Here is a 23,902-nt window from a genome sequence, read left to right as displayed (position 1 = left end):
CTACTTACATAGTATTTCTTACAGCTGTATTTTGTCACTTACATCCAAAACAAATCTTAAAATAACATTCTTCAACCCTAAGTATGTAAGAGCTTCCTTCTCACTTTTACTACACAGGCACAACTGTTAAATTACTATATATGGGAAAGGGGCCTGGAGATAAACTACACTTAATTATGTCTGAGATGACATTTTTCATACAACAAACAATGTAGTTGGTTGAATACGTATGACATGATATTTGATCAGAAACATTAACTATGCTGTTTTTAGCCTCGTGCAGAAGAACATCCTGCATGTGGTAAGTGTAATGAGATTTCCTATTTATACTCTGCACCCAAGCTGTATGATAGTGATGCTCCTTTAAAACTTTAGCTTTTTCATTTCTGTCTGCTTGAAAGTCTTCTATGAAATGGCACGTGCAACATGTTAACTCATGATTAAGAGTTCTGAATAAAACCTGTACAAAAAGAACTCTCTCCATTGCAGGATTTAAAATAGAAATGACATTGTATCTACTTGCAAGAAAATCAGATCATGAATAGATTTAATCAACAACAGACTACAGTGGTACTGACTACTTCACTGTGACCTAGAAAACACAAGCTAGCTCTCCCACAAATTTCCAGTGCTGTAAAGCACAGCAGCCCCACAGAAGCTGATTTAATGAAACTGAAAAACAACAAAATTCAGGCTACACTGTTTTCATACTAATAATGAAATGCTGAGAATCAGATTTGAAGCATGCAGAAGAAAACAGAAGGGAAACAGGGTTGGAAATAGGGAGTGTGTCAGGAATCTAACAGAAGACAGGAAACAAGCTCATTTCACCTGGCAGTGTCTTGAAGGGGCAATCAGAACAAGGATAAAGGGGGAAAAAAATTGATCCTTAAAACTCCAATGCCTACAAAGTACTCACCAAGTGGAGGAAAGCCCCGAGCAGGGCTTGTATCTCGACTGCTCTCACGGCTGGTATCACGGCTGCACCCCTGACTCATGCTGGGTCGGGGGATACGACTGCTCCGTGCTAGCATGCAGCATGGAGAGTTTCAGAGAAGGTGAACAAGTTTAATGAGGACAGAAAAGCTCAAAGTCAAGTCACATTTCTGTTAGTTAAGGTAATTATTGCATTAGTAATCATCAGTTCCAGCAGCCAGCTCAGGCTCTTACAAACCAACTATGCTACGTGCTAAGCTGCATTTGTGAAGTGAAATTTCATCAGTATTAAATGTCTGGCTGATAGTATCCTCGTTTCTTAAGCAATCCAAGTTTTGTCATTCAAGTGGAGTAGGACATCTTCAATCATTTAGGGAAGCTCTACAATTACAAAGCATGCAAAACAGATGAAGCTACAAAAAACTCATGAAAGATTTTTTCCTTAATTAAAAGATAAACACCCTTCTGGAACAAAGAAGAAGCATTTTTAATCAGATTAGGTGTTTTAAAAGTCTGTCTCAATACCAGTGTAATATCTTTGAATAGATTTAGTTTTTAACAAGGATAACTTCATCCTGAACAAATAACCTAAGGAAAAGAAAAAAAACAGTACATACTAAAGGAATTTTCTCTAACAACTGATACTTGGAAAAATCATTCAGACCCTAAATACCTGAAAGACAGCTTTGAAAATGGTTTGAATTTTAAGATAACAGCAGCTTATTTTAATTTTTTAAAACAACAGCTGTCCTCAACATTTCCAAAACCTTACACTTATGGATGAGACACATGCACACATAAGGAGAGCCTTTAACTACAATCTTTACTTTGACAAAGCCCTGCATCAAGGAGACTTATCTGTGGTCTGGCAGCTATAAAGTGTTCAGTTTCCCCTAGCAGACTTCTATCTATCAGCCATGTCAAAGCAACTCATCATATGCAGCCTTCACTGCCAAATGCACAACAGAAGATGCAGTGGCTTTCTTTGTAACAAGCAATCCCACTTTACTTCATTTGAAGTTTTGTCCATGGAGGAGAAACAGAACTAGTGCTTTCAGAAAGTTACGTAATATTATGGATTTGAATTTTAGTTTTTTAAGGAGAACAATTTACTCCTATGTAAATTCTTTGCCATTGATATGAAAGATGATAGCAACATGTTATTAAAAAGAGCTCTATGCCCAGTAGAGAATAAAACATTTTTGGATGCAAAAATGGCAACTAATTGACATGAATTTATTTTGAAGAACTTAAGTGCTTCTGTGAGCTCACCAAGAAAGCAGATCACACATTTATGCAGCTCCTCTTTTTGATGAGGAGATTTATATATACAAGAAAAACCTTGCCAGAAAATAATGCCTGATTTTGAATGGTTACTCATGCCTTGGGTGAATTAGTACCTTTCAAGCAAAACAGTACACAATAGAAACTTTAATATTTAAGCTTTAAAATATAAACTACTGCCACATTCTTGGTTTGCAATACCCCTTCCAAATTTCTTAACCCCAACTAATATCTTTTAGATGAATTAATGGTTCTGATGCTTGAACTTTGATGTCAGACAATACAAGATGAGATAGTGACCAAGCTGATTTGATCATGTCTAAAAAGCCTACGTGAATTAGATGGTCTTGTAATAAATAAGGCAGATTAAATAATAAAGAGGTTAAAATTGGGGTCCACAAGTACAGTGATCCCGTGTCAGGCTTATAGGAATAAAGCTGTAGGGTGAACTACAGACAGAGGTAATAATCTGAAGTCTCTGCACAAATACTTGCTTCAAACTGCAGGCTCTCTAGAAGCTAGTTCCTCATTCTTGGGTCTCATGCTTCTATGTAGATAATGGCAGCCTTCACATCATGTTTGCACAAGCAGTCATTTCTCTCAAAAGAGATCTGTCAGTCTTTTCTATAATGCAACCCTAAATCCAGCAGTCTCTTCAAAAAGAGGGAGTTGTGAATGATTAAAAAAATTAATTGATGTACACAGTACATCCTTCTTCCATTACTGATAATCACAGCAGCATGAAGTATGAAGACAAAGCGCTTTAAATTGCATTAAAGCAGTCTAATAAGACAAAGTTAAAGATGAACCACAATACTGACCGCACAGAGAAAGCCGAAACGCAAACAGTGTATTTCATGAGCAATGGTCCAAAGATTAACATGTTACTGAATAGAGAAATGTAACCAAAAAAAAGAATGGATTGAAAAGAACAAAATGATGAGTCTGTTGTGGACTCCCAGGCATCTGCCCCACCCTTTTTTTTTTCTTCTGTTTTGTGCAGAGAAGATTGAATATCAGTTATTCAAGAGTGTTTTCTTCAGGCACTCCCCAAATCAAGGGCCAGAAGCATTGTCAAGACAAGCTTTTTATATACCCAAATATACCCTGATCGTCTTTTCAGAAGACAAGAATTTCAGAATTCCCAAACTCCACCAGCAGAACTCAATCATTCCCTTGCTTATCAATTTACCACTTGGGAGCTTACATTTCATTAAGGTGTGGTTTTTAATGTTTTCTAACTAAGTCTGTAAAGTCTGTAAATGCCACCAAAGCAGCCAATGCCAAGCACAGTAGTAGGGTACACCCAGCAGAGACAAAGAGCTGCCTTTCATTTTCCAATAAGCACACACAGCATAACTACTGATGGAAAAACTGAATGCTATGTGTTAACTAATTGTACCTGCATCACTTTCTGAAGAACAACATTATCTCAAATCTCTTACTTCTTTAAATCCAACTGGCAATCAAAGATCTAGCTCCTCACCTTCTAAGCTCAGAATCTGGGAGGTGCCATGGAAGCTATGTCCCCACTCTGATGATGGGCTCAAGAGGAGGAGCAGGTAGCTGGCCTTCGGCACACACCCACACTGCAGTACCTGCAGGAAGCACAGCCTACTGAACATCCATTTCCAAGGCTTCCAGCAAACAAGAGAAATATAAGAGTATAATGCATGGATACCTGCTGTCAGCAATGAAATTAATCTAGCAACAAGCTACTGATGCTTACAGGCATCCATGTGCAAGGCTCTATTAGCTTATCACTGTCTTTACTTTCCAAAAGGCCTGATAAACTCCAGGGGGTGGCTGTTGTGTAAAGCCCCACCCCATGCACACACCTGTACTGTATGCTTACTCTTGCACACAACTGTAACTTCTAGTCGCCCTTGCAAAATACTACACATCAACTCAATGGATGAGTTATGAACAGGACCCAGCAATTACTCATTTCTAACAGCTTGATCTGCGGGATTATTCAACAGCCTCTGCACTACAACATGACATGTAAGTTAAGAGACGCTTCAGTCCATGGGTTAAGAACATGCTTGTCAAACATACATAATCCCACAGAGCTTGAAGGATTGCATGCACATTTGATGCTGCACTTGAGCTCAAGTATTTGAATTAAACTGTGAAGTTTATTGGCATACTTAGGATCAAGGTGAATGGGAGTCCATTTAATGAAATGAGTGAAAAAGATGTGTCACAGAAAGAGACTGAAGCAACACAATAGCAAACAAAAACTGTAGCTACTTGTAAGTAATAAATACAATGGGATAATGGTATAAAGATGACAGATCAAAGTTACCTTCCTTCAAACCAATCTTATCATATTCAAAATTCAATAGAGACCATTTCTGCAACTGAAAGCTGAAGCCAACACAAGTGTTGAACTACTGCTCTTATGAGAGCCTGAAAGAACAGGCTTTGGTCAGTCATCAACTTGGAGATGGGTGGAAAACATACATCTGATAGATGAGAGTTCTCTCACTCTCAAACACTGACTGTTCACAGACAGCACATCAGAGCAGTGAGAGACATGTTACACTTCCAAAGGATTTCACGGCTCCCATAATATACCTGAAAGCAGGCAACCCAAGAGTGAGGATTTTACGAAGTTAATTCACATGCTAAACACTGTTTCAAATCAGACCACATAACACGATGATAAACTTAAGCATAATTGATGGTGCTATCCATCATTCTTCATTTACTTTCAAAAACTATGTTCTTTTGCAGAGTGATAGCACAACTGTATTTGGAAAACACCACATTTTGAAAGTAATGAACAGAAGAGCACAATGCATTCATACAGCAGTCATAAAATAGATCAGACTAAGAACACTACTAAAACTGGAAAAGTAATCACAGTAACCATGCAGTACTTTTTATGACTCCTAACAGCATGTACACTCAGGTGCTTTAAGTGCATTTCAGTATACTTGAAGAAGGCACTTCTCTAGAAATGCTCTAAACAGAAATGCAGCTTACATTTAAAATATAGTTGCGAATGTAATAGTTAAAAAATTGATTGCCCGCACTAAGTCATTATTTCAATTTAATCTACCAATAAATTTTTTGAAGATACAAAATATAGTAACAGTTATTTAAAACTACGTGAACTTCAAGCTTCTGAAAACATTTTCATTTCAGAAATGAAAACAATATTTACTTGCTTAGCCCATGAATATCTTTTTTTTTTTTAATCTCAATTCAGGTACGCAAATATTTCTATACAATGATGCTTACCTGCCTGTTTATTAAAAAAATGAGTCTGCTGATAGATTTGAAAATAGAAATTATTATGGATTATTTCCACAATAGTCACTAAGCCAAGAACTTTGGAAGCAGAATAATTAAAGTGTAAGTTTAAAACACCATCTAAAAAAGTAGCTCCAAGATATTCCAGACAAGAAGCAAACATTTAAGCTGCAAAAATTGTTAAATAATCACAGAAGGTGCTTCACCACCCTTAATTCCAGCTAACTGTAAAATTGCTCAGCTGGTCCTAGGACTAAGCCACTCATGTAAATGAGGTATTTTTGCTTTGATAGTTATTCATGGCAACTGTTTTTGCTGCCTGACCTAAAAACATCACTCATGTTGTATTTCAAACAGGAGATATAAATATCTTTAGGAATTTTGAAACTATGCCTCAACCTGGAAAATTAGAATTACTTTCCTACAAACCATAATAAATAACAGTTCATTTCTGGAAATAAAACATTAACTTGCCAGTTGAGGAATTCAGAAGACAGACAACATGTACACGTTTCCTGTTCAACAGGAAAGCCCATCCTTTGAGCATGCTGGCCAATGTGTCACTGCAGTGACTACTCTTACCTAGTCCTATTCTGTTGGGACTCGTCTCTCGACTGCATCCCTGGCTCCGGGGGATCTTGCTGCGCTTCTCTGAAGATGATGGCACAGGTTGAACTCTGGATGTTCCACTGCTCAAGCCACCATAGGTGCTTCCTAACAGCTTACCCGGAGAACTAGACCGACTACCAGCTGGAAGAGAACCAGAAATGAGGAATACAAATAGTTAAAAAAAAAAAAGCATAACCAAAAAACCCAACATCTTAAATGCTCTGATGGCAAAACTGAAACAATCAGCTCTAGCAGTATGACCCAAAGCACACAGAAAATTAATGGGACTGCTTCCCACGGGCTTTAAGAGGATGACTGAAGAAAGCCCGTGGACAGTAAACACTGACATTAGCAATTCTGTACATATGAGTGGTGCTACCCAATCAAGATCAAGACCAAAACAGACACCACAGTGCATGAATAGCCTAAGCTGAATTTCAGTGAGCTTGTGGAGATGCCAGGAGCAACCTTGCAGCAGCAACATTGGGTCTATAGGCTGCTCTGCCTCAACAAGCAGCAACAAAAATTAGCTCATGTGGAGTGCTGTGCAGCAGATAACCAGCTTTTGGCACAGGTAAGCTGCTGCAAGGTAGTTCAGCCCCATCTTCACATTATGCTACAGTGGTAACATTGTATTCCTACAGTAATTCAGGGAACAAAAAACATTACCAACAAAAAAAGAATACTGTCTCAACAGTAGCAAACCAGCATGTTGAAGGATAAACCTACTAACCTGTCACATTTGTAGAGATGTTGGTTTATTTCGGTCTGACTAATTAGTTATTTTTCAGCTGGAAAAAGAATATTCAGCAAGCTAAATAGTTGGCTGGGTTTATTTTTCCTTGTCAGTTTGAATTGTTCAAGGCAAGTTTACATCTTTTCTAAGCCATGATATCTAGTACGCTGACCAAGATTTATTTGTAATATTTACATTCCAGTTGCAACAGACATTTGTCTGAAATATTCATGCTGTCAAACTCAATAGGTTGAACAATATAATTATTTTTATCCAGGGGATCTTATTTTTGTAGCATGTTTCTGCTGAAAATTAAGTAATGTTTAAGGTAGCCAAGAAACTATGAAACTAATGGATTTAAGACCCTTTTTTGTTTCTTTAGGTATACAAATGACACAATGAACATTTGATATTACCATCCCTAATATCCAACATTTTGTTGTTGTTGCTAGAATAGGAAGGAAAATAACATCTAAAAAAGGTTGCAAAAATATTCTCTGGCAAATTCACATTTTGTACAAATATTCAAGTTGCTTGCTTTCTAAAAAGTATCTACACATCTCAAATATTTAAGTGCCAAACTCTGTTATGATTACTAAGAGTTAAGAGATAAAGGGTGTTCTTAATTTAGAGAAGGTATGCAGTTTTACTCATCTGATGGACAAAAACAAAAGCATGTAATACTTTAACTTGCTTGCTCCCCTCACTTCTTGGGTAAAGCCATTTTGAATCAAATTATGTATTCCAATATCCCCTCCCAGAAGTGAAAGCAGTTGTGAAAGATGCCAGTTTCTCTCACAACATCCACACCCTGAAAGCCAATGCTCCTACCAGTTACACTGCTGCACTCATTGATGTCAGTGGAGTCTCACCAAAATAACTGGAATAAGAGGAATTTTGTGCATGAACTTTAAGCTCCAGGAGCTTTTCTGCAATGCCTATATCAATGAGCCAGCTTTAATATATAATTTATGCTTACCGTATTTGATTACTATGAGAAATCTAGGTCATTTGCCATAGATATTGGTTTTCTAATTTTAGGAAAATGCTTTTTAAGCCTTGATAACCAGGAGAGAATGAAGGAAGCTAAAAGCTTAGCAGTTAAAAAACTGAAGGAAATAACATGAGAAAGCAAGAAAGGGAAAATGTTTCTTACCACCAGCAGGATTAGCTGATCTGGATCCTTGATTATGAGGGCAGACCAAAGGACAGGCAAAAAGTGGATTAAAAGACATGAAGACAGTACAGCGTTCAGCATGCAGTTTATGCTATACACAGACAGATATATTCACAAGTGTGCCACTCCAAGAGCCCCTGCAGAATGCAGTGAGTTAATGTGCAAATGCAAGTGATTTAATTTCCAAAGGCTTAACAGCTTCTCAGCAATATCAACCCACACTGAGACCCAAGTTCTGCTTAAATTATACCCCAAGCCCATGCTGTAAAACTGAAACAAAGCTACAAATGCATACAAGTTTGTTCCTGTGAACATGTTATACATTAATTCATTATTTACTTCATGTAATGCTTGGATTAGGAGACTAAAGATCACATCTAGTTGTGCTGAGCTGGAATCAAGATTCAACAAAGTAGACCAACAACAGGTACAGATGTGACTATCCTACAGCCTCATAAGTACATTGCATGAAAAAAATTAAACCCATAATCTTTGAACCATTCCACACTTCCTTAAATATATCTGAAACTTGTCTCATCTGATCGTTTCTCACTAAAGTAAAAAAAAATTTAAAAAATTTTAAAGATAGTTTATGGCTTTTAATCAAGTTTTAAGTTCTAACCAATAAGAACTAAGATCAGAATACCAAAGCTCCAATTCCTTCATGACTTCAATGTAAAGACTTCCATTCAGCCCCCTCCTAGTTATAATGCTTCTCTCTTCAGCTATCCCTGGTTATCATAATGCTATAAACTGCTTACCCATATCTACAGCATGACAGAGCAAAGCAATGATGGCACGAACAAAGCAGAGCTTTTGAATAAGGTGAAACAACTTGAGAGGTTCTCTCCCCCCCCCGTTTCTTCTGAAGTTTGAGTGACAAAATTCTCTTTAGACACATGACAAATAAGCAGCAACACTGTTTGCATGGCTCCTGGGAGAAACCACAGCTTGTAAGGAAGTCAGGGAGCATGGATGCATCATGTGAATAAAGAGAGCAGAACCACCTCCCTCATATCTACTGAAAATAGGTAGCATTCTATTCTAAACTGATGCTAAAGCACACATTAACTTTAGACAGTTCACATTACACATACAGAAATATTGTAACATAAGCAGGAGAAGCTTGACAGGGCAAGAACCCAGGACAGCAATTAGCTACAGACACAGAGGGCATCTCAGTGGGACCCAGTACAAGTTTAGTCTAGCATGTCACAAAAATCTGCAATTCTGCTGCACAACAGCAGCAACTAAATATTCTCATTTGGTGCCCTGTGTCAGTAAGAGCATACACTGAAAGCTAGCTAAGCGGGGATTCATTATGTTACATGTCCAAGTGTTATTCACCAAAAACGAGCCCAATTCTCAGCTGATGCTACCTCAATTCAAGAGAAATGTATTAATAACTTTTTCCACCTCCCCCAGAAATAAAACACTTCTTACGCTGGGACTGGGAAACCACTTTAGCCCGGCTGCGGCCTCGGGTATCAGCAGGTGTTGAGGTGACACTGGTGGCACTGCCAGAGCTCTGCCTCCTTGTACGAATCCGACCTGGAGGAATGCAAAGACAAACTGTTAACAGGTTTCTTCCAAAGGCAACAGCCATTTTTAAAGCACCATCTGTTCTAGGCTCGCAGAGTTGCTATGCACACAACTAACCAGGACTCAGAAGGCAAATTTTACAGGGAGACGCGATGAGGAACGAGGGGATATACAGTGATGGTCTACACATCCAAAACTCTTTTTGCTTTCAGTAAAGCTATCAGCTGGCTCAATTAAAAAAACTGATCTTTAGTGCCTGTGCTTCTGTTCTGTAGTACCTACTTTACTAAAGAAAATTCGGTTACCTACACACGAGTCCCTACATAATTACTTTCTGATAAGGCGATCCCCCTTTCGCAGACAGGCACAGCAGCTGCAGCCACAAATTCCATTGCTGGGACTTGCAGACCACAGCTCAGTGCTTTCTGTCCAGCTCTCCATCTGCACCCAGCACGCACTGCAGTGTGTCTGCCAATGCTGCCCAGCCACGCTTTTATTTCAGCCTTGTTCACATCTCCCTGCTGTTTACTGATCCCTTGTATTTATACTGAGATCAATGTAACTTCACTAGTAACGGTGATTCCCCTTTAACACAATCAGCATAGTGGAAAAAACATTCCATGTGTCTGCCCTTTATTTAGGCAGAGAATGGATACAAAGTCTCAAAGTGTTCTTGGTCCTTTTTCTGTCCTTTCCTCATGAAAAAGCCACAGTAATTTGAGCTAGAACAGCTTACGAGGTCATCAGTTCACCCCCTTCCTGGAGCAGGGCTGTTCCCCTCAGACTGTTCTTTCCAGTGCTAAGGTTCAATTATCAGTCTCTAGCTAATGGGAAAGAAATGATAATTAAGAGTAACACAAAGAAAGCCTCCACCAGCACTTTCAACAACTCTGTTCTCTGCCAAATCTGAAGCTGTTTCTCAGGACCAATGCCAAAGCTATCCTGCATTCAGAGGATGATTTCAAGTTGCAGGCATAATAATAAAAGGAAAAACACAACAGGTAAGATAACAGCCTTGACAACTGCGTCCACCAATTAGATATTTATCTCCCACCCCATGTGTCCACCACAAGCAAAGAAACACAAACGAGGAGATGTATACCTCCCACCCAAAAACCAGGGAATATTCACATGCAGAACAGGGCAGTGGCACACAGCCCCAGGCTGAACAGAATGGGAGCTCTGTTCCTCTGCCTGAGCACTCAAAATACTCATAGCACGGGCTGCATCTTTCTGATAGACAAAGCGACAAGGAAAACTTTGAGAAGAAAACCTAGATTTGTTTTCAGGGAGAAAAAAAAAAGGTATCTGTACTTCACAACACACCTCATTTTAAAATCAAATTGGCAGGCTTACAGAGCTATTCTAAAACCAGCTAAGATGGACTGAGCAAAGATGAAGCACGCCGAGAAAGAAAACTATATTCAAATCATTATTTATAAATGTGAAAGAAAAAATGAGTGGCACAAAACTGAAAAGACACAAACAAACTGGAGTACAAAGCAAACAAGAAGTTAAACTCGAGCAGTTTAAGGAACCACTAATGGAACTGACCATCCATCCTTCCACAATGCCAGCAGAAAGCCTGTAACACAAATTGGAATTCAAGGCCATGTAACAGGCAGCACTGGCAAGCACACTGATGTGTATGGGCCATGGATAGGTGAGAAGGGACTGATGCTTCCTTCTATGTGTAGTCCACTATTCTCATAATTACCTGTTCTTCCTGCATCTACAAGATCAGGGTGGGAGGTTTTTTTTTTGTTTGTTTTTTTGCTTCATCAAGTAGTAACTAAGAACAAGATTGGGACAAAATACAGTAAGTGACTGCTTCTGATGTGAATTTTTTGGACTTCAACAAAAAAAACTGAACCAAAGACTCAAACTAAATTAACATGCAAATACTAGCAAGATTAGAAAGTACTCAGACTGATTTTGAAACCCCTAAAGGTCAGCAGATAGACTCCTACCAAGTTCATCTGTTTCTGAAAGAACGCTCATGAGCAAGATGCTGCTTTGTTATTAGCTAGTAGATTTTGGCTTGAACTCTGATGTGGCCCAGAATGTGTCAGGGAGAAGACTGGGATAAAAAGTCCTCTTGAGAAGTTATAAAGTTTCATTAATTTACACAAATCCATATGAGACAAAGATGGAGAGGGACCTGGGGTATTTCACAAGTTAACTGATCTCCACACACTGACCTAACACACACACGCACAGTCCTTAACTTAGTCTAACAATATCCAAAACCTACTTTGCTTTTATAATAAGGCAAGATGAATCAGTAACTGCCTGAGTGGAAAAATCAAGGTTTTAAAGTTAATTTTTCCAAGTAAAATACGTGTTAAAGTGTTCATTTACACAACACAAATGTCTCTATTACATTTCCTTAAGCATTCCATCTGCAAACAAGAGTCTGCATTCATATCTACATTTGTACATAGGACTGTGTTATTTAATCCCTATCATTCTACCATTGACAAAACATTTCAAGACCAGAAATAACATAGTAAAAGTTAGGCAGACATTTTATTCTTGTTGTTTAATGCAAACAAATCCAACTCTTGAACACTTCTTTGCTTTCAAAGAGGTTTGTTTCCATATCCAGCTCAAACTGCAGATGCAGCAATTCATATTTTATAGCTGTTATTTTTCTGCTCTTCTTAAAAGAATTACTTTAATCTGAGAGCAACAGCACAGCAAGTGAACAGATAAAGTCTGCCCCAACTAGTTTCCAAAAAGCATTAAAGTACTGCCATTTAGAAAAGTCTTTAATCTAAGTTTGACATGCAAATGTGACACTGCTGGTACAGAAAGTATTTTGGAAGACTCCATATATATGTTTTCTGTTAAGAAATCATTTGTAGGCTTTTTGTTTGTTGGCCTTTTTTGTTTGGTTGGTTTTTTTTTTGTTGTTGTTTGTTTTTAAGTTACTGCCATTTTTACAACAATTAATGGATCAGAATCAACTTTGAGATGTCTAACAGATGCCTAAATCTAGGAGGGGTCTTAAAAAAAGACAACAACAAAGGAGCAAGTAAAGTAACTTTCTGTGATTAGGAGCAGCTTCACTCAGCAGCACTATTCTGAACTCCTCTGGGTGGATACTACTGCATCACCACCCCATGACTCAGAACAAACACAGGCTTCGTGAGATTCAGCCTGTAAAGAAACTGCTTTTCTAACACTCCAGAAATCACAGATGGCATATAACAGACCCACAACTAAGTTTAATCAGATCTGTGCTGTGAATAATGATGCTTACAATCACACAAATTATAAGCAGAAGCACTGGAATGGTAAGGGTATCATCATGGATCAGTTCATGCATTCCTTGGGTTTTTTCCCAACTTGGAAGAAGAAAAAAATCCTGAAAGAGCCCCTGGGATCCCCACGTGGTGATACATTTGTTAAGAATACACAGTTATTTGATTTGTATGTAAACCTGTAAAAATATATCCTTCTTACAGTATGCAAGGTACAGGTTTCATACATAGCACAAGTCCAACATTACCAGTACACGACCTAACTTCACAGCACAATTTCCCCTGATACACACTCTACCCCTACCATAAACCATCAGTATACACTATCACTTGGTTTTGTATAAGATCTTCTGACAGTGCAAAAGCTGCACTGCGCTGCTCTACACCAGTATGCGCAGGTAACTCATGCCAGCACTTGCAAAGGGATCAACCAAGAGAAGAGAGAAACCTGCTACCTGAGCATTTCAGCTTAAGCTACCATGTTCAGTCATATCATCGAGTTAAACCTTGTTGCTGAGGACAATGAAGAGCTTTAAAGCAGAGAAGAAAACAAGAATAGTCATTTCTTGAAACCTGTTATCCAAAGCCTTGGTTAAGGCTCAAGATGCTCGATTTTTTTTAAGTCTAAATTATTTGAGAACAATGATAAAATCTTTCTAGAATATAATAAATATTATTAGGAATTGTGCCACCAAGTCTGGAAACTGCCAATTGTTTGTTATAAACTTGTCAGTTTGGGGACAGACTTGAAAACTTCCATGATAAAACAAGCAGAAACTTCTCTGAAGTTTCTCTTTAGTCATATACAACAACAAGGATTTAGAGCACAACTGTTACTTGGATGGCACAAGCTGTAAAACCCCCATCAAGACTGAAAAGGCTTTCTGCCTACTGAACTCCTCACGACATTGTGGAGACACACATACACAAAGGGTCTGGGTTTTCAAAACATACCCTCTGCATGAACACACAGACCCACAGCACACAGGCAGAAGATCTGTCCAGATTAAAGTTGTATATAGATTCATGATAGCTTTTCACACAGAAGAGCACTTTCGCAGCATTTGCTAGCTGAGGTGACACTACTTAAAACCAAAGAACCAATACTCTCCTCTCAGCTTGCCATGGTACAAGCCACTTTTATCTTGCTCCTCTTTAAAGATGTCTGGCTCAAAACCAAAACACTGAGGAGAACTGAGGGCAGAGTAGATGGGAACTGCCAAGTTTGCACAATGCTGGCTCCCAGCTGAGGGCAAGGTGGCAAAAATTCTACACTGCAGCTACAAAAAGCCATGATGGGAGCCAGACTGCAGATTAAACACAATGCTGAATGATGTGCACATGCACACACACACAGAGGAAAAGAAAAAGATTTGCTCTTGTAGTAGATACTACTAACCTGCAACAAAACAGAGGCATACATGCAGAAGGAACTTTTGCTTTCTGTTCAAAGTTCATCTCCTGCCCACACAGCTATTTCCAGATAAATGTCACACTTGGATCTGCTAATTTTCATTTCTAAGAATGAAAATTCTCTACACTCTGCAAGATCACAGTTGGCAAAAAAACCCTCTCCCCACTCTCATCTGAAGGAGGCAACAAATTGCCACTGAAGGCTGTTTTTTGCTGTGACAAAGAGAAACAAAGATGACAATGAGTTTCCACCACTGCTTAAACTCATCCTTCGAGGGCTCTGGCTGTGGTGTGCCACAATGCTACAATCCTTCATGATCCCTGCTCCCCTCACCGAAAAAGAATCCTACAGCAAAAGAGATGAGATCTTGTATTTAACACAAAGGCAACAAAAAGCAATTTTTGAAAGTTCATCCTCCCAAACTTCCCCTCCAGCAAGTGACTGGCTGGTTTCTATTACAGATTTATTATTATTATTTTTTTTTTTTTTTTTACCAAACCACATCTGCATCCAGTGTAGTCAAATTGGAGGAAAACAGCCCTAAAGAAGTATTTTGCATAATGACAATAGAGCATTTAATAAACTAAAAGCGAGGGCATACTGGAGGACAGCTCCTGGAACAGACCTCCACAAACACCATTACTGTCCAGGAGAGGATCTGTACATTACATAGGCTATTTCGTAAATTTACATAAAACATTCAATGTTTCTACATTAGGGGAAAAAAAAGAGAATTTTGAAAACTATGGAGAAGAAAAGAAATGAAAAAGAAGGATGAGCAAATTTAAAAAAAGCTAAGGATTAAAACAGCTTGGAACTTTCATTTAATCTGACAGTGACTTCAATACAGGCGTTTAGGCCAACTTCATATTCCTGATCAGTGAGAGATCACGAAGGGTAAACAGCTGTTCATGATTCTGAACCAGTTAACCTTCCAACCATAAGTTTAAGAGCCAGTTCTAAAGATGGTAGACACTTCTCCCACTAGATATTAAATCAATGCATCAGTAATAGGAAGGAAAGAAAATGTGATAACAGCACAGCGGCACTTCTCAGAACACCACATCCAAATACAAGCACTCATCAAGGATACTAAACACAGTCCCGTCAAACAGTAATAGATCCCTTGAAAAGAGACTTTAACAGGAAAAAATTGGTTGGGCTGGGAGGAAGTGTCTTCATTATGTGTAGAAGGCCTTGTTTTCAATCCCTGTCTGCCTCAAAAAAAAAAAAAAAAAAAAAGATTTCCCAGTGATTTTGTTTTGCGTGAGAAGAAGAAAATAAGCTTTGACAAAAAGCCAGATAGCCAACCAGACTGCAGGCCTTCCCAAACTAGCAGGCTCAGTGTTCTTGAAAGAAAAAACTTTCCTCCAACTGCTTTAGATGTAAGCCATCTCAGTTAACAATAAAGAGAGAGAGCTCAGGTTTAAAGAGGTTGACTAAATACTCCTTCCCTAGAGATCGTTGTTTACTGTCCTCATTTTTCTGCCATGTGATCATCTCATTCAATTCTCCTGCTGCCCAGTCTCTTCCTGAAAGCATTTGGCAGTTGTGACCTGAGCTTTGGATGGAAAAACACAGCAAACCTTTACACAACATAGAGTAAGAAAACACAAGCCCTGCTTTTGTAATCTGTGCTCAGGTCACCGTCAACCAAAAGCGCTGCTGGAAATAGGAAGACACACATGCAATTCTGTGATTAGAAATCAGTCATGAAACCAGAATAGTGCCATTAGCAGGGAGCAGCTTGAAGAGAAAATGAAGAACACCCCATGGCATCAAAATGAGCAGGACAACCATGCAACACTTCATGCAGGTCACCAGTGAACATGGATGAGAATCAGTAACACTTTGAGAACAGACCAGGTAGAGTGGTACGACTGTAGACACATCTCAGTTACACAGAGAGACTGCTTACCCTCAGTTTTAGTGGTAGTACCATCTTTAAGCAAATTAAAAAAAAATAAGGCAAGGATTAATAGGGAAGAATTATTAATATCAACAGAAATGGGCACTATAGATTAGCTAGAGAAGTATGTAAAACAAATTAACACAAACAAATGCAAGAAGTTTGAGCAATAAATCAAAGCTTGATGAATCCGTAGAACAAGGTTACAAGTTTTTCTTTCCACATACATCTAATGTTTGTCAAACCCCATTTTCTTTGTTTGCCTCACCATTTCTCTCATTGAGACGCAAAGATAGCAGATGTCCCTGCTAGCTCAAAAGGAAACAGACAGACTCCTTTAGGAGTAGCCATGCCTGCATAACTTGAAGAAACAGTACATTTCCTGGTTTTCTCCTTTAGTATCTTAAGAACAACAGTAACACTATACTCAGTTTCCAGGCTTCAAGGACAAAACCAGCTTTTAGATTTTCTTCCCCACTTTCTGTTTGCCTTTGTGACATAAGAGTGCAAAAGCATATTTGCCACTGAAGCCAGTGCACCGTGCATCTAAAGGGTGGCTGTGTCCTTAAGTTCTGAAAGCACACTCTTCAGCAATCAACTCCACGGATCTGTATTAAGTGCTCACTGCAGTGCATGTAAATCTTGAACTAAATATGAACAAGCGATATAAATCAGAATAAAACATGAACTTCTGAAGCAAATACAACCAGTACATTAAAGACGCTATAAAGGACTTCAGATATAGAAGAAATATATCTACAAAGGGAATCTATAAAAAGCATCCTTATTTAATCTGAAATAAGATCAAATGCTCAACACTAAGGAAAAACTACATTTCAGCTGACTCAAGGAAGGAATGAAGGCTATCAGCACGGCTCAAATCAAGACCACTGACTTTGACACTCACTAGGCATCCAATTTTTCTCCCTCTTGTAAAGGTAAAAATCAATAAAAACCTCAGGAATTAGATTACTATGCAATCTGCAGAATGTGGAATTATTTGGTGCTGGTCACTGCCTTGCACTTCCTACTTCAGCAAATTAGCAGCATCATGTCCAGGAGAGAAAGATCAAATGCAAACTTTGCTGTAAGAAACACTGGTGGATACCTGACAGTGATACACAATGCTTGGACAAAATAGCACAGTGTGGCTATAATCCAAGAAGAGTCAGCAGTATCTTACATCCCAATTGTGTGGTGAAAAGAGAAGGCCTGCTTTTCTTTGCTTCTGTATCTTTTACAAAATAATCAAACTCAAAGATGTACTCCTCAAAGCACAGAACAATTCATGGAAAACAAGTGTCAAGGAAAGAGGAAGGAAGGAAGAGGAAGAGAAGGGAGAGAGACAGAAGGAATATCAGAAGTAATAGAGCACTAAGCATTTTCCTCAACAGCATCATGGAACCAGAATATGATCTACTTTTCCCCAGAAAGAAGGCTGAGACTATCAAAACAATTCACAAAAATGGAAGGTTGTTCCAAGTCAGTTCCTTTGCAAATTTTTTGCTTAATTCCAAAAAGCAAGAGATCACACATTTATGCCCAAGAACTGTTAGGCACCTCAGAGAAATGTTCTTCCAGTTACAGAGTTTGACATTCAAATCAAGTTATCTAGGCACTTCCTGAGAGTAAAGAAAGCTGACTGCGACAGTAGAACATAAAGATTTACCTAGTGATGCATATGAGCCTGGGGGCAGGGCTGCAGCAGAACTGAAGGGGGTGGATGCTCCAGAAGATGTCACTTTTGACTTGGCACTAGCTGCTGCATTCACATCAACGTCACTGCGGGATCGCTGCAGAGATCCTGGTGTTGACACAGATTTTGTACTTACTGTAGATGCTGCAGATGGGAGTGGGAGACCCAGAATAAAGAAGATTAATTTTTTGAGCTGTGTGCTTCAAAGAGCACAGCAAGCAGTTTAACGTACTATTTTTAACACTCTCTAATTGCAGTGAAATACTTAAAGAATGTCTTATCAGGGTTATGTGGGTTTCCCCACAGTGACTGAAAAGATATTTCAAGAACTTCATCGGACACTAAACCTAAATGCCAAGAAAAGAATACCAGGCCAGCAATACAGCAAAACTCAGGTAGAGTACCCATCACCAGCTTGTGAGCTGCCATCTAAAAAAGGCCCACACAGATCCTTCAACCCAGGTTTTATACATTGCTGGAAGTCTTCCTACCTTCCTTCTCAAAGCATTTTCTCATGATGATCACTGTTCCCACCACTCCATGTTGTTTACCCTCTGAAGCAAAAAATTTGTCTATTAAGCTGCAAGCATGCATGCATTTGTGGGCACAATAAAGCAGGCGCCACACAGAATTCTCCTTGTATTCAAGGTATCAGCAAAGTATACTGATAGGGGTAGAAGTTGTCTCTGTTATGCTCTGTATTCAGATGTACTACTTAGGCTACCATATGCATTTGCTTATGATAGGAAGGCTGCCTGTACTTGTCAACAGGAAAGTACAGAAGCATACAGGCTTGGGTTGGGTACATGAATGAAGAAAACAAACACGCCTATTGAATAAGGAAGCATTTTTTCCTTATGTATTCCTTTGCTGCTGCACTTATAAAGCAAAATCAGCAACTCTTGGTCACACCCAAATATTCTACTGGTAAAAATAGATTAATCAGAAGATGGAATTTAACACTGGAGGAATTCTGTGCAGACAGTGCCTCCAATAAGTGCTGAAACCATAAAAAACAAGTGAGAGAAATGCGTAACAGTGAACGCACCAGTAGACCACCTAGCTGTATGTACTGGCATCAGTAGGAGTTAATTCCAGCTATTTCACCCCCTAAACTTACCTTAGCTACAATTTTTAAAGCACTTTAACCTGCCTTCAGGTGCAAGCAGTAACAAAATACCAGCTTTTAAAGGCACCAGTGCATCAGATGCTGATGTACAAAAATGGGTGCACAACCCAGAGCTGATTAAAGATTACATAATAAGGTGCCATTTTTAAGGAGTAGTAAACAGAAAAGTTGTCCTTTGCACACTACAGTATCAAAATACTCATTCTACTTCATCACAATTCCTCAGCAACATCTCACTGCATTTTCAGCTCCTATTCTCACCTCTTGATGTAGTACTTCCAGTAGGACTTCTTTTGGCAGACAGTGGACGGCTGGAAGTTAATATAAGTATTTATTAAAACAAAACTGATATATCACAGACAGCAGTAACAGTGCTTCTCTGTTCCCTCAGTACATAACTGAGTTAACAGGAAGTTATTTATATTCAGGAATAGACTAACAAAGCTTACTTTTTAAAAATATAAATACAGCATCATTATGAAATTATGAAAAAGCACTTAAAAAAGACTTATGCATGTTAATTGAGAAGTGATCATTAACAACAGTATGTAGGTTTAAAGGGTTGTATCAACATTATGGGTATTTTTCAGGTATCTTCAGTTGCAGATGTTTGCAGCCTAAGTTGATCATCTCTTTAAGAGAAGCAAGAATTTATCAGAATAATGCATCTTATTTTAATGTAATGTTAGCTAGATTTTAGTATAATGAAGTGTTGAGGCCACCGATAACCAGATGAGACAAGCAAAGCACGGAGTACCCAAAGCAGCTCCTGTGAATTTGAGGAAGCAATCACATTATCTCTGCAGTTGCTTAAACCAAGAGAAGTAATGATGCCCAGTGACTCACTTGAGACTCTCCTGGGAGCTGGAGGAGGAACGATCTGACTGTGGCAAGGACACAATGCTGTCAGAGTTCTTCAAATGCGACTGCAGGGCCTTCTGGTAGGAGGACTCCAAGGTGTGGTACAAATGGTCTGCCTCTCTGCTGAAGTGACTGTGGAAACCCCAGTAACACCTGGGAACAAGGCACGATGCTGTTAATATTTCCTTGTCACATTTTAAAGGTCAGTGAAGCACAGGTACAGTCAGAGCCTTCTTCCCTAATTGCATTAGTGGGCTGCTTAGCCCAGACATTTCAATCATCTGCAGCCCCCATGCACTTAAGACATACCACTGAGTAACAAGCAAGAATGACAGCCCCACAGAAGACGAAGCAAACAAAAATAACAGAAGGGGAACATACCACCTGGGGCTCTGTACAAACATAAGTTACCAAAAAGGCTTTGTCACGAAGGAATTTCTCATATCCCTCCAGCTGTCTACCACATATAAGAGACAGACCCAGACTAGAACCATAACCAGAATGACATTTGCTTAGGACTAGCTAATCAACAGATAGTTCAAAAACAAGCCAAAGGCAGAATACACATGCATGGCTTGATTCAGGAAATCACCAGCAGGTGTTTTCTTCCTCAAGTTTAACAAATAGCTCTCATACATTGCCGCAGAGAGAAATCTTTTGTAGAGCTAAGGCTGCTGACTATCTCTTGGGAAAACTAAAGAATAAGACGCTTCAATACACTTCCAATCAGTACCATGCTGAAAGTAAGAGAGCATTTAAAGAAGTAGGAATTCCTCTCTGGTCTTCATCTCCTGACTGATGCTAAAACACCATTCACTCTCATCACAAAGGAGATGAAGTCTCTCAGCACTTTTCAAGGGGCAACTAAGGGGCAGTTTAAGAGCAAGACCATTAGCTCAAATGAATCAAGAATTGTTTGTATTAGACAGTCAGTTCTCAGAGAAGTCACATGCATTCTCACAGCAGTAAAAGGAAACAAATTTCTGTCTTACACACAGTAATGCTTAATTAAGAAACATGGGAAAAGAGAATTAAGTTTGTTTTCTAAAGTTTTATTCCATTTTCCTTGCTGCCTTTTCAGCTTAACCAGTCACCAGCTGTGAAACCTCAGTGGATGCTGCATTTTTCCAGTGATGCAAACTTTCCCTTTCAAAAGGATTTAAACAGTCTTACTGTAAAACACCTCTGCTTGTAATATAGCATTTAGATTAACAAAATATATTGTTTAGTGATTTCTTATTTAACAGCATCTTCTTTCTGAAGATGTCCCAATTGTCTTCTGAACAGAAGATCATGATCCCAGTATAAAAGTACACTATCCTAAATACAGACATTATGAAAAATGCAAGGGATCTTCAACAGAAAAAAACTAATTACATTTTCTGTAGATATATTCTACAAAGATATTGTTTCACTGTCAAAAATAATTCCTCTACTTAGGTAATATTTAGCAGCATACCAGCATAGTGACTTTTATTTCAAGAATAATAAATACCACAGTATCGCATGTAGGTAAAAAGAAGAGAAAAGACAACAGAATAGCTTTCTCACAATCACTTCATATGACATCTTCTACTACCGATTCCCTTTGAAAGGGAAGAAGTGCTAGCCTCAGTTGCCAGAACATTACTTGTCTTTCAGAGTCTCCAACATGTAATACCTTAACTCACAACATAAAGAAAGGGAAGAAGAAAAGGCAACAATAGCTTCTACTTACTTTCTTGCTTCTATCCTGGCTTCAGAGTCTGCATCATGAATTCCCTTCTTTATTGTTTCAGCTAACACTGATATGTGTCTGAAAAAATAAAGATACACAGTCCAGCAATCCAGAACAGCGCACTACCTTTACAAACAACTAATTTGGCTTTCCTTAGTGTCCCTGAACAGAGTTCTTCCCATTTCCACACCAAACATTTTGTAGCTCCTGCTCTTCTAAGTCAGTTTAATTTCATTCACACTGCTGAGTAGAAAAAGGCAAGCAGCAGTCTTCATTGGTCCATCTTTAGTCAGGTAGTTGAAACTGCCTGGGTCTGAAAATACTTTTCTCAACCCTTACAAAGTCTTGGTCAGCCCAAAGCTATGGAAATTGGGTCCCAATAGGTATCCCACAATTTCTTCTACTGTTCATTAGTTTGAACTACTTTACAAGCCTCAGATGCTCCTGTTAGATGTGCAGCAGCCCTCACCTCATCTTCTCACTTTAAGGTGCAAAAGGAAAGAAGATCTATCAAGTTCAGAGATTTGTTCAGACAGGTTTTCTAGGGCTGGCATAAGAAACAGACTTGCTGAACTTGGCTGCCAGAACTGCATGGATGAACTGTAAACATGCACACACATAGATGCTCTTCTTGCCACAAAAATATCTTCACTAGAACTATGTGAATCTCACCTCTAAGACTATCCTTTCTACAGACCTCACCTAGCAGACATTAATAGGCTAGAATTAACCAACTTCTTTGTTTTCAAAAATTCTTTGTTTTCAGAGCTTACCTTTCTAGAGAGTGGGTTTGCCATTCTTGCAGCAGCAGGTCTAAAAATTCAAAACAGCGCCTGAGAAGAAAAATAGAAATGTTGAGTTCTCAAAGAGGCACACTGACTTCATCATACCTGCCTCTGCACAGTAGTCACCTTTTGTTATGATGGTTCTCAGGATATTAGAATTCAGGAAGAGCCACAATAGAAACATCAAGAACTCTACAAATACTGTCAATAAAAACTGCAAAGTAACTGAATTAATCTCTCTAGAGAGTCTCAATAGAGAGATGTAAAACAAACCAAAAGGCACCCTTAGATACCGGCAAAGATACAAATTAGAACCACCCTGCACTCACAAGAGTTCAAACTTCACAAGGAAACTTCGCATCTTGCTTCTTTTCAGCTTCATTCTTCATCATTTACAGAAAGGAAGGCATTTGTGTGATGTGATTTTTTTCAAGGTTTGTCACAAAATTCATCAACTACAAAGACCTTCTTTTCATTTAACTAGAGAAAAAAAAAAATCAATCTGTATGGCACAGGCAAGAGTCTCCCAGCGAGGCTGACAGAACAAACCACACCTCGATTTTAAATGTAGAGGGAGCATGTATTGCCCAGCAATACCACAGAGCAGCATTTCTGCTGACTGGCTCAAAGAAAACACACCACTGCAAAGATTAGTAGTGGGGAAGAAAAGCACATCTGAGAAAAAAATAATTTAAAAAGCTAATATGACATTGTAGGTAAGCACAGAGATTAAAGAACAGGTTTCTTTCAGATAAACTGCCTTTTCTTCTCAGCAATGCTGCATCTTTTATATAATAGCTGATTCTGAATTTGTTCCCAGCACATGGGGGAGAATAAGATGATTGCTCTGGAGCAGTGTCTACAACAGCTCTTTCCACAAATAAAAACAAATATGATTTTTATCACAAGTATACACAATTCTATTTACTGGTAAACAACAGCAGAACTTCAAACTAAATGCTCACCTTCTAACCGCAACAGACTTGGAGGTACAATTACTGGTTATGATGGGTATTAGTCGAGGGATGTGTGTATGCTAGAACAAAAGAAAGAACAAAAACAGGAAGAAAACTTCATAGTTCTGTGCAATGAAAAGTAATTTGCAATAGCAACCTGAGCTCTGTATGCTTTTTTTTCCAAGTCTTAAAAATAGAATTGCTAAATAAGGAAACACTACTGAATATAGACAGATTCTTAAATACATATATTTTAACAGTAAAAATACCTTTAACAGATTTTATTTTTTTTCTGCCAAAGAGCTGAAGTCATTTCAAGAAGATCTCAACAGTCAGTGGTTACAGCTTAAGAGTTGTCAGGCTATCTGCAGCTTCCCTAGCAGAAGCCACCTCTGCAACCTCACAGTTTTAGGCAACATATGCTATGCCTGGGGTGATTTATAGCATACTAAGTCTGTATTGCAAGTCAAGATTTAAAGCCAATTAAAAAAATTTGCTCATCTCTGAGGGATAGAAATACCTTACTCTGAAAAGAAACATTTTTCCTATCACTTCTGCCACTTTTTCCTACTATTTAAGAATGGCTTACCTATCATCATCTACCTATACAAGGCTTTATTACAG

At 38.6% G+C, this 23,902-nt stretch overlaps 1 protein-coding gene across 13 annotated transcripts in view; it reads right to left on the bottom strand.

Moving 5' to 3' along the window:
* The window catches only part of CLASP1 (cytoplasmic linker associated protein 1), a 154,591-nt gene that overhangs the window by 58,150 nt on the left and 72,539 nt on the right, over nt 1-23,902 (bottom strand). For 4 of the 13 annotated variants that reach the window (XM_090143682.1, XM_090143678.1, XM_090143676.1 and 1 more), the window contains exons 14-24: nt 23,288-23,358; nt 22,311-22,370; nt 21,538-21,615; nt 19,806-19,973; nt 19,221-19,270; nt 17,804-17,974; nt 16,144-16,167; nt 9,447-9,554; nt 7,983-8,009; nt 6,064-6,231; nt 920-1,027 (exon numbers count right to left, since the gene is read on the bottom strand). In XM_090143682.1, coding sequence (XP_089999808.1) covers nt 920-1,027; nt 6,064-6,231; nt 7,983-8,009; nt 9,447-9,554; nt 16,144-16,167; nt 17,804-17,974; nt 19,221-19,270; nt 19,806-19,973; nt 21,538-21,615; nt 22,311-22,370; nt 23,288-23,358 — 1,033 coding nt within the window. The remainder of the gene's footprint in view (nt 1-919; nt 1,028-6,063; nt 6,232-7,982; nt 8,010-9,446; nt 9,555-16,143; nt 16,168-17,803; nt 17,975-19,220; nt 19,271-19,805; nt 19,974-21,537; nt 21,616-22,310; nt 22,371-23,287; nt 23,359-23,902) is intronic. The other 9 variants (XM_090143680.1, XM_090143683.1, XM_090143686.1 and 6 more) reach the window with 7 other exon arrangements.

Source organism: Phasianus colchicus, chromosome 7 (assembly GCF_987193195.1).
Source record: "Phasianus colchicus chromosome 7, bPhaCol1.hap1.1, whole genome shotgun sequence".
NCBI classification, from domain to species: Eukaryota; Metazoa; Chordata; class Aves; order Galliformes; family Phasianidae; genus Phasianus; species Phasianus colchicus.
This window is presented reverse-complemented; position numbering and strand designations above follow the sequence as displayed.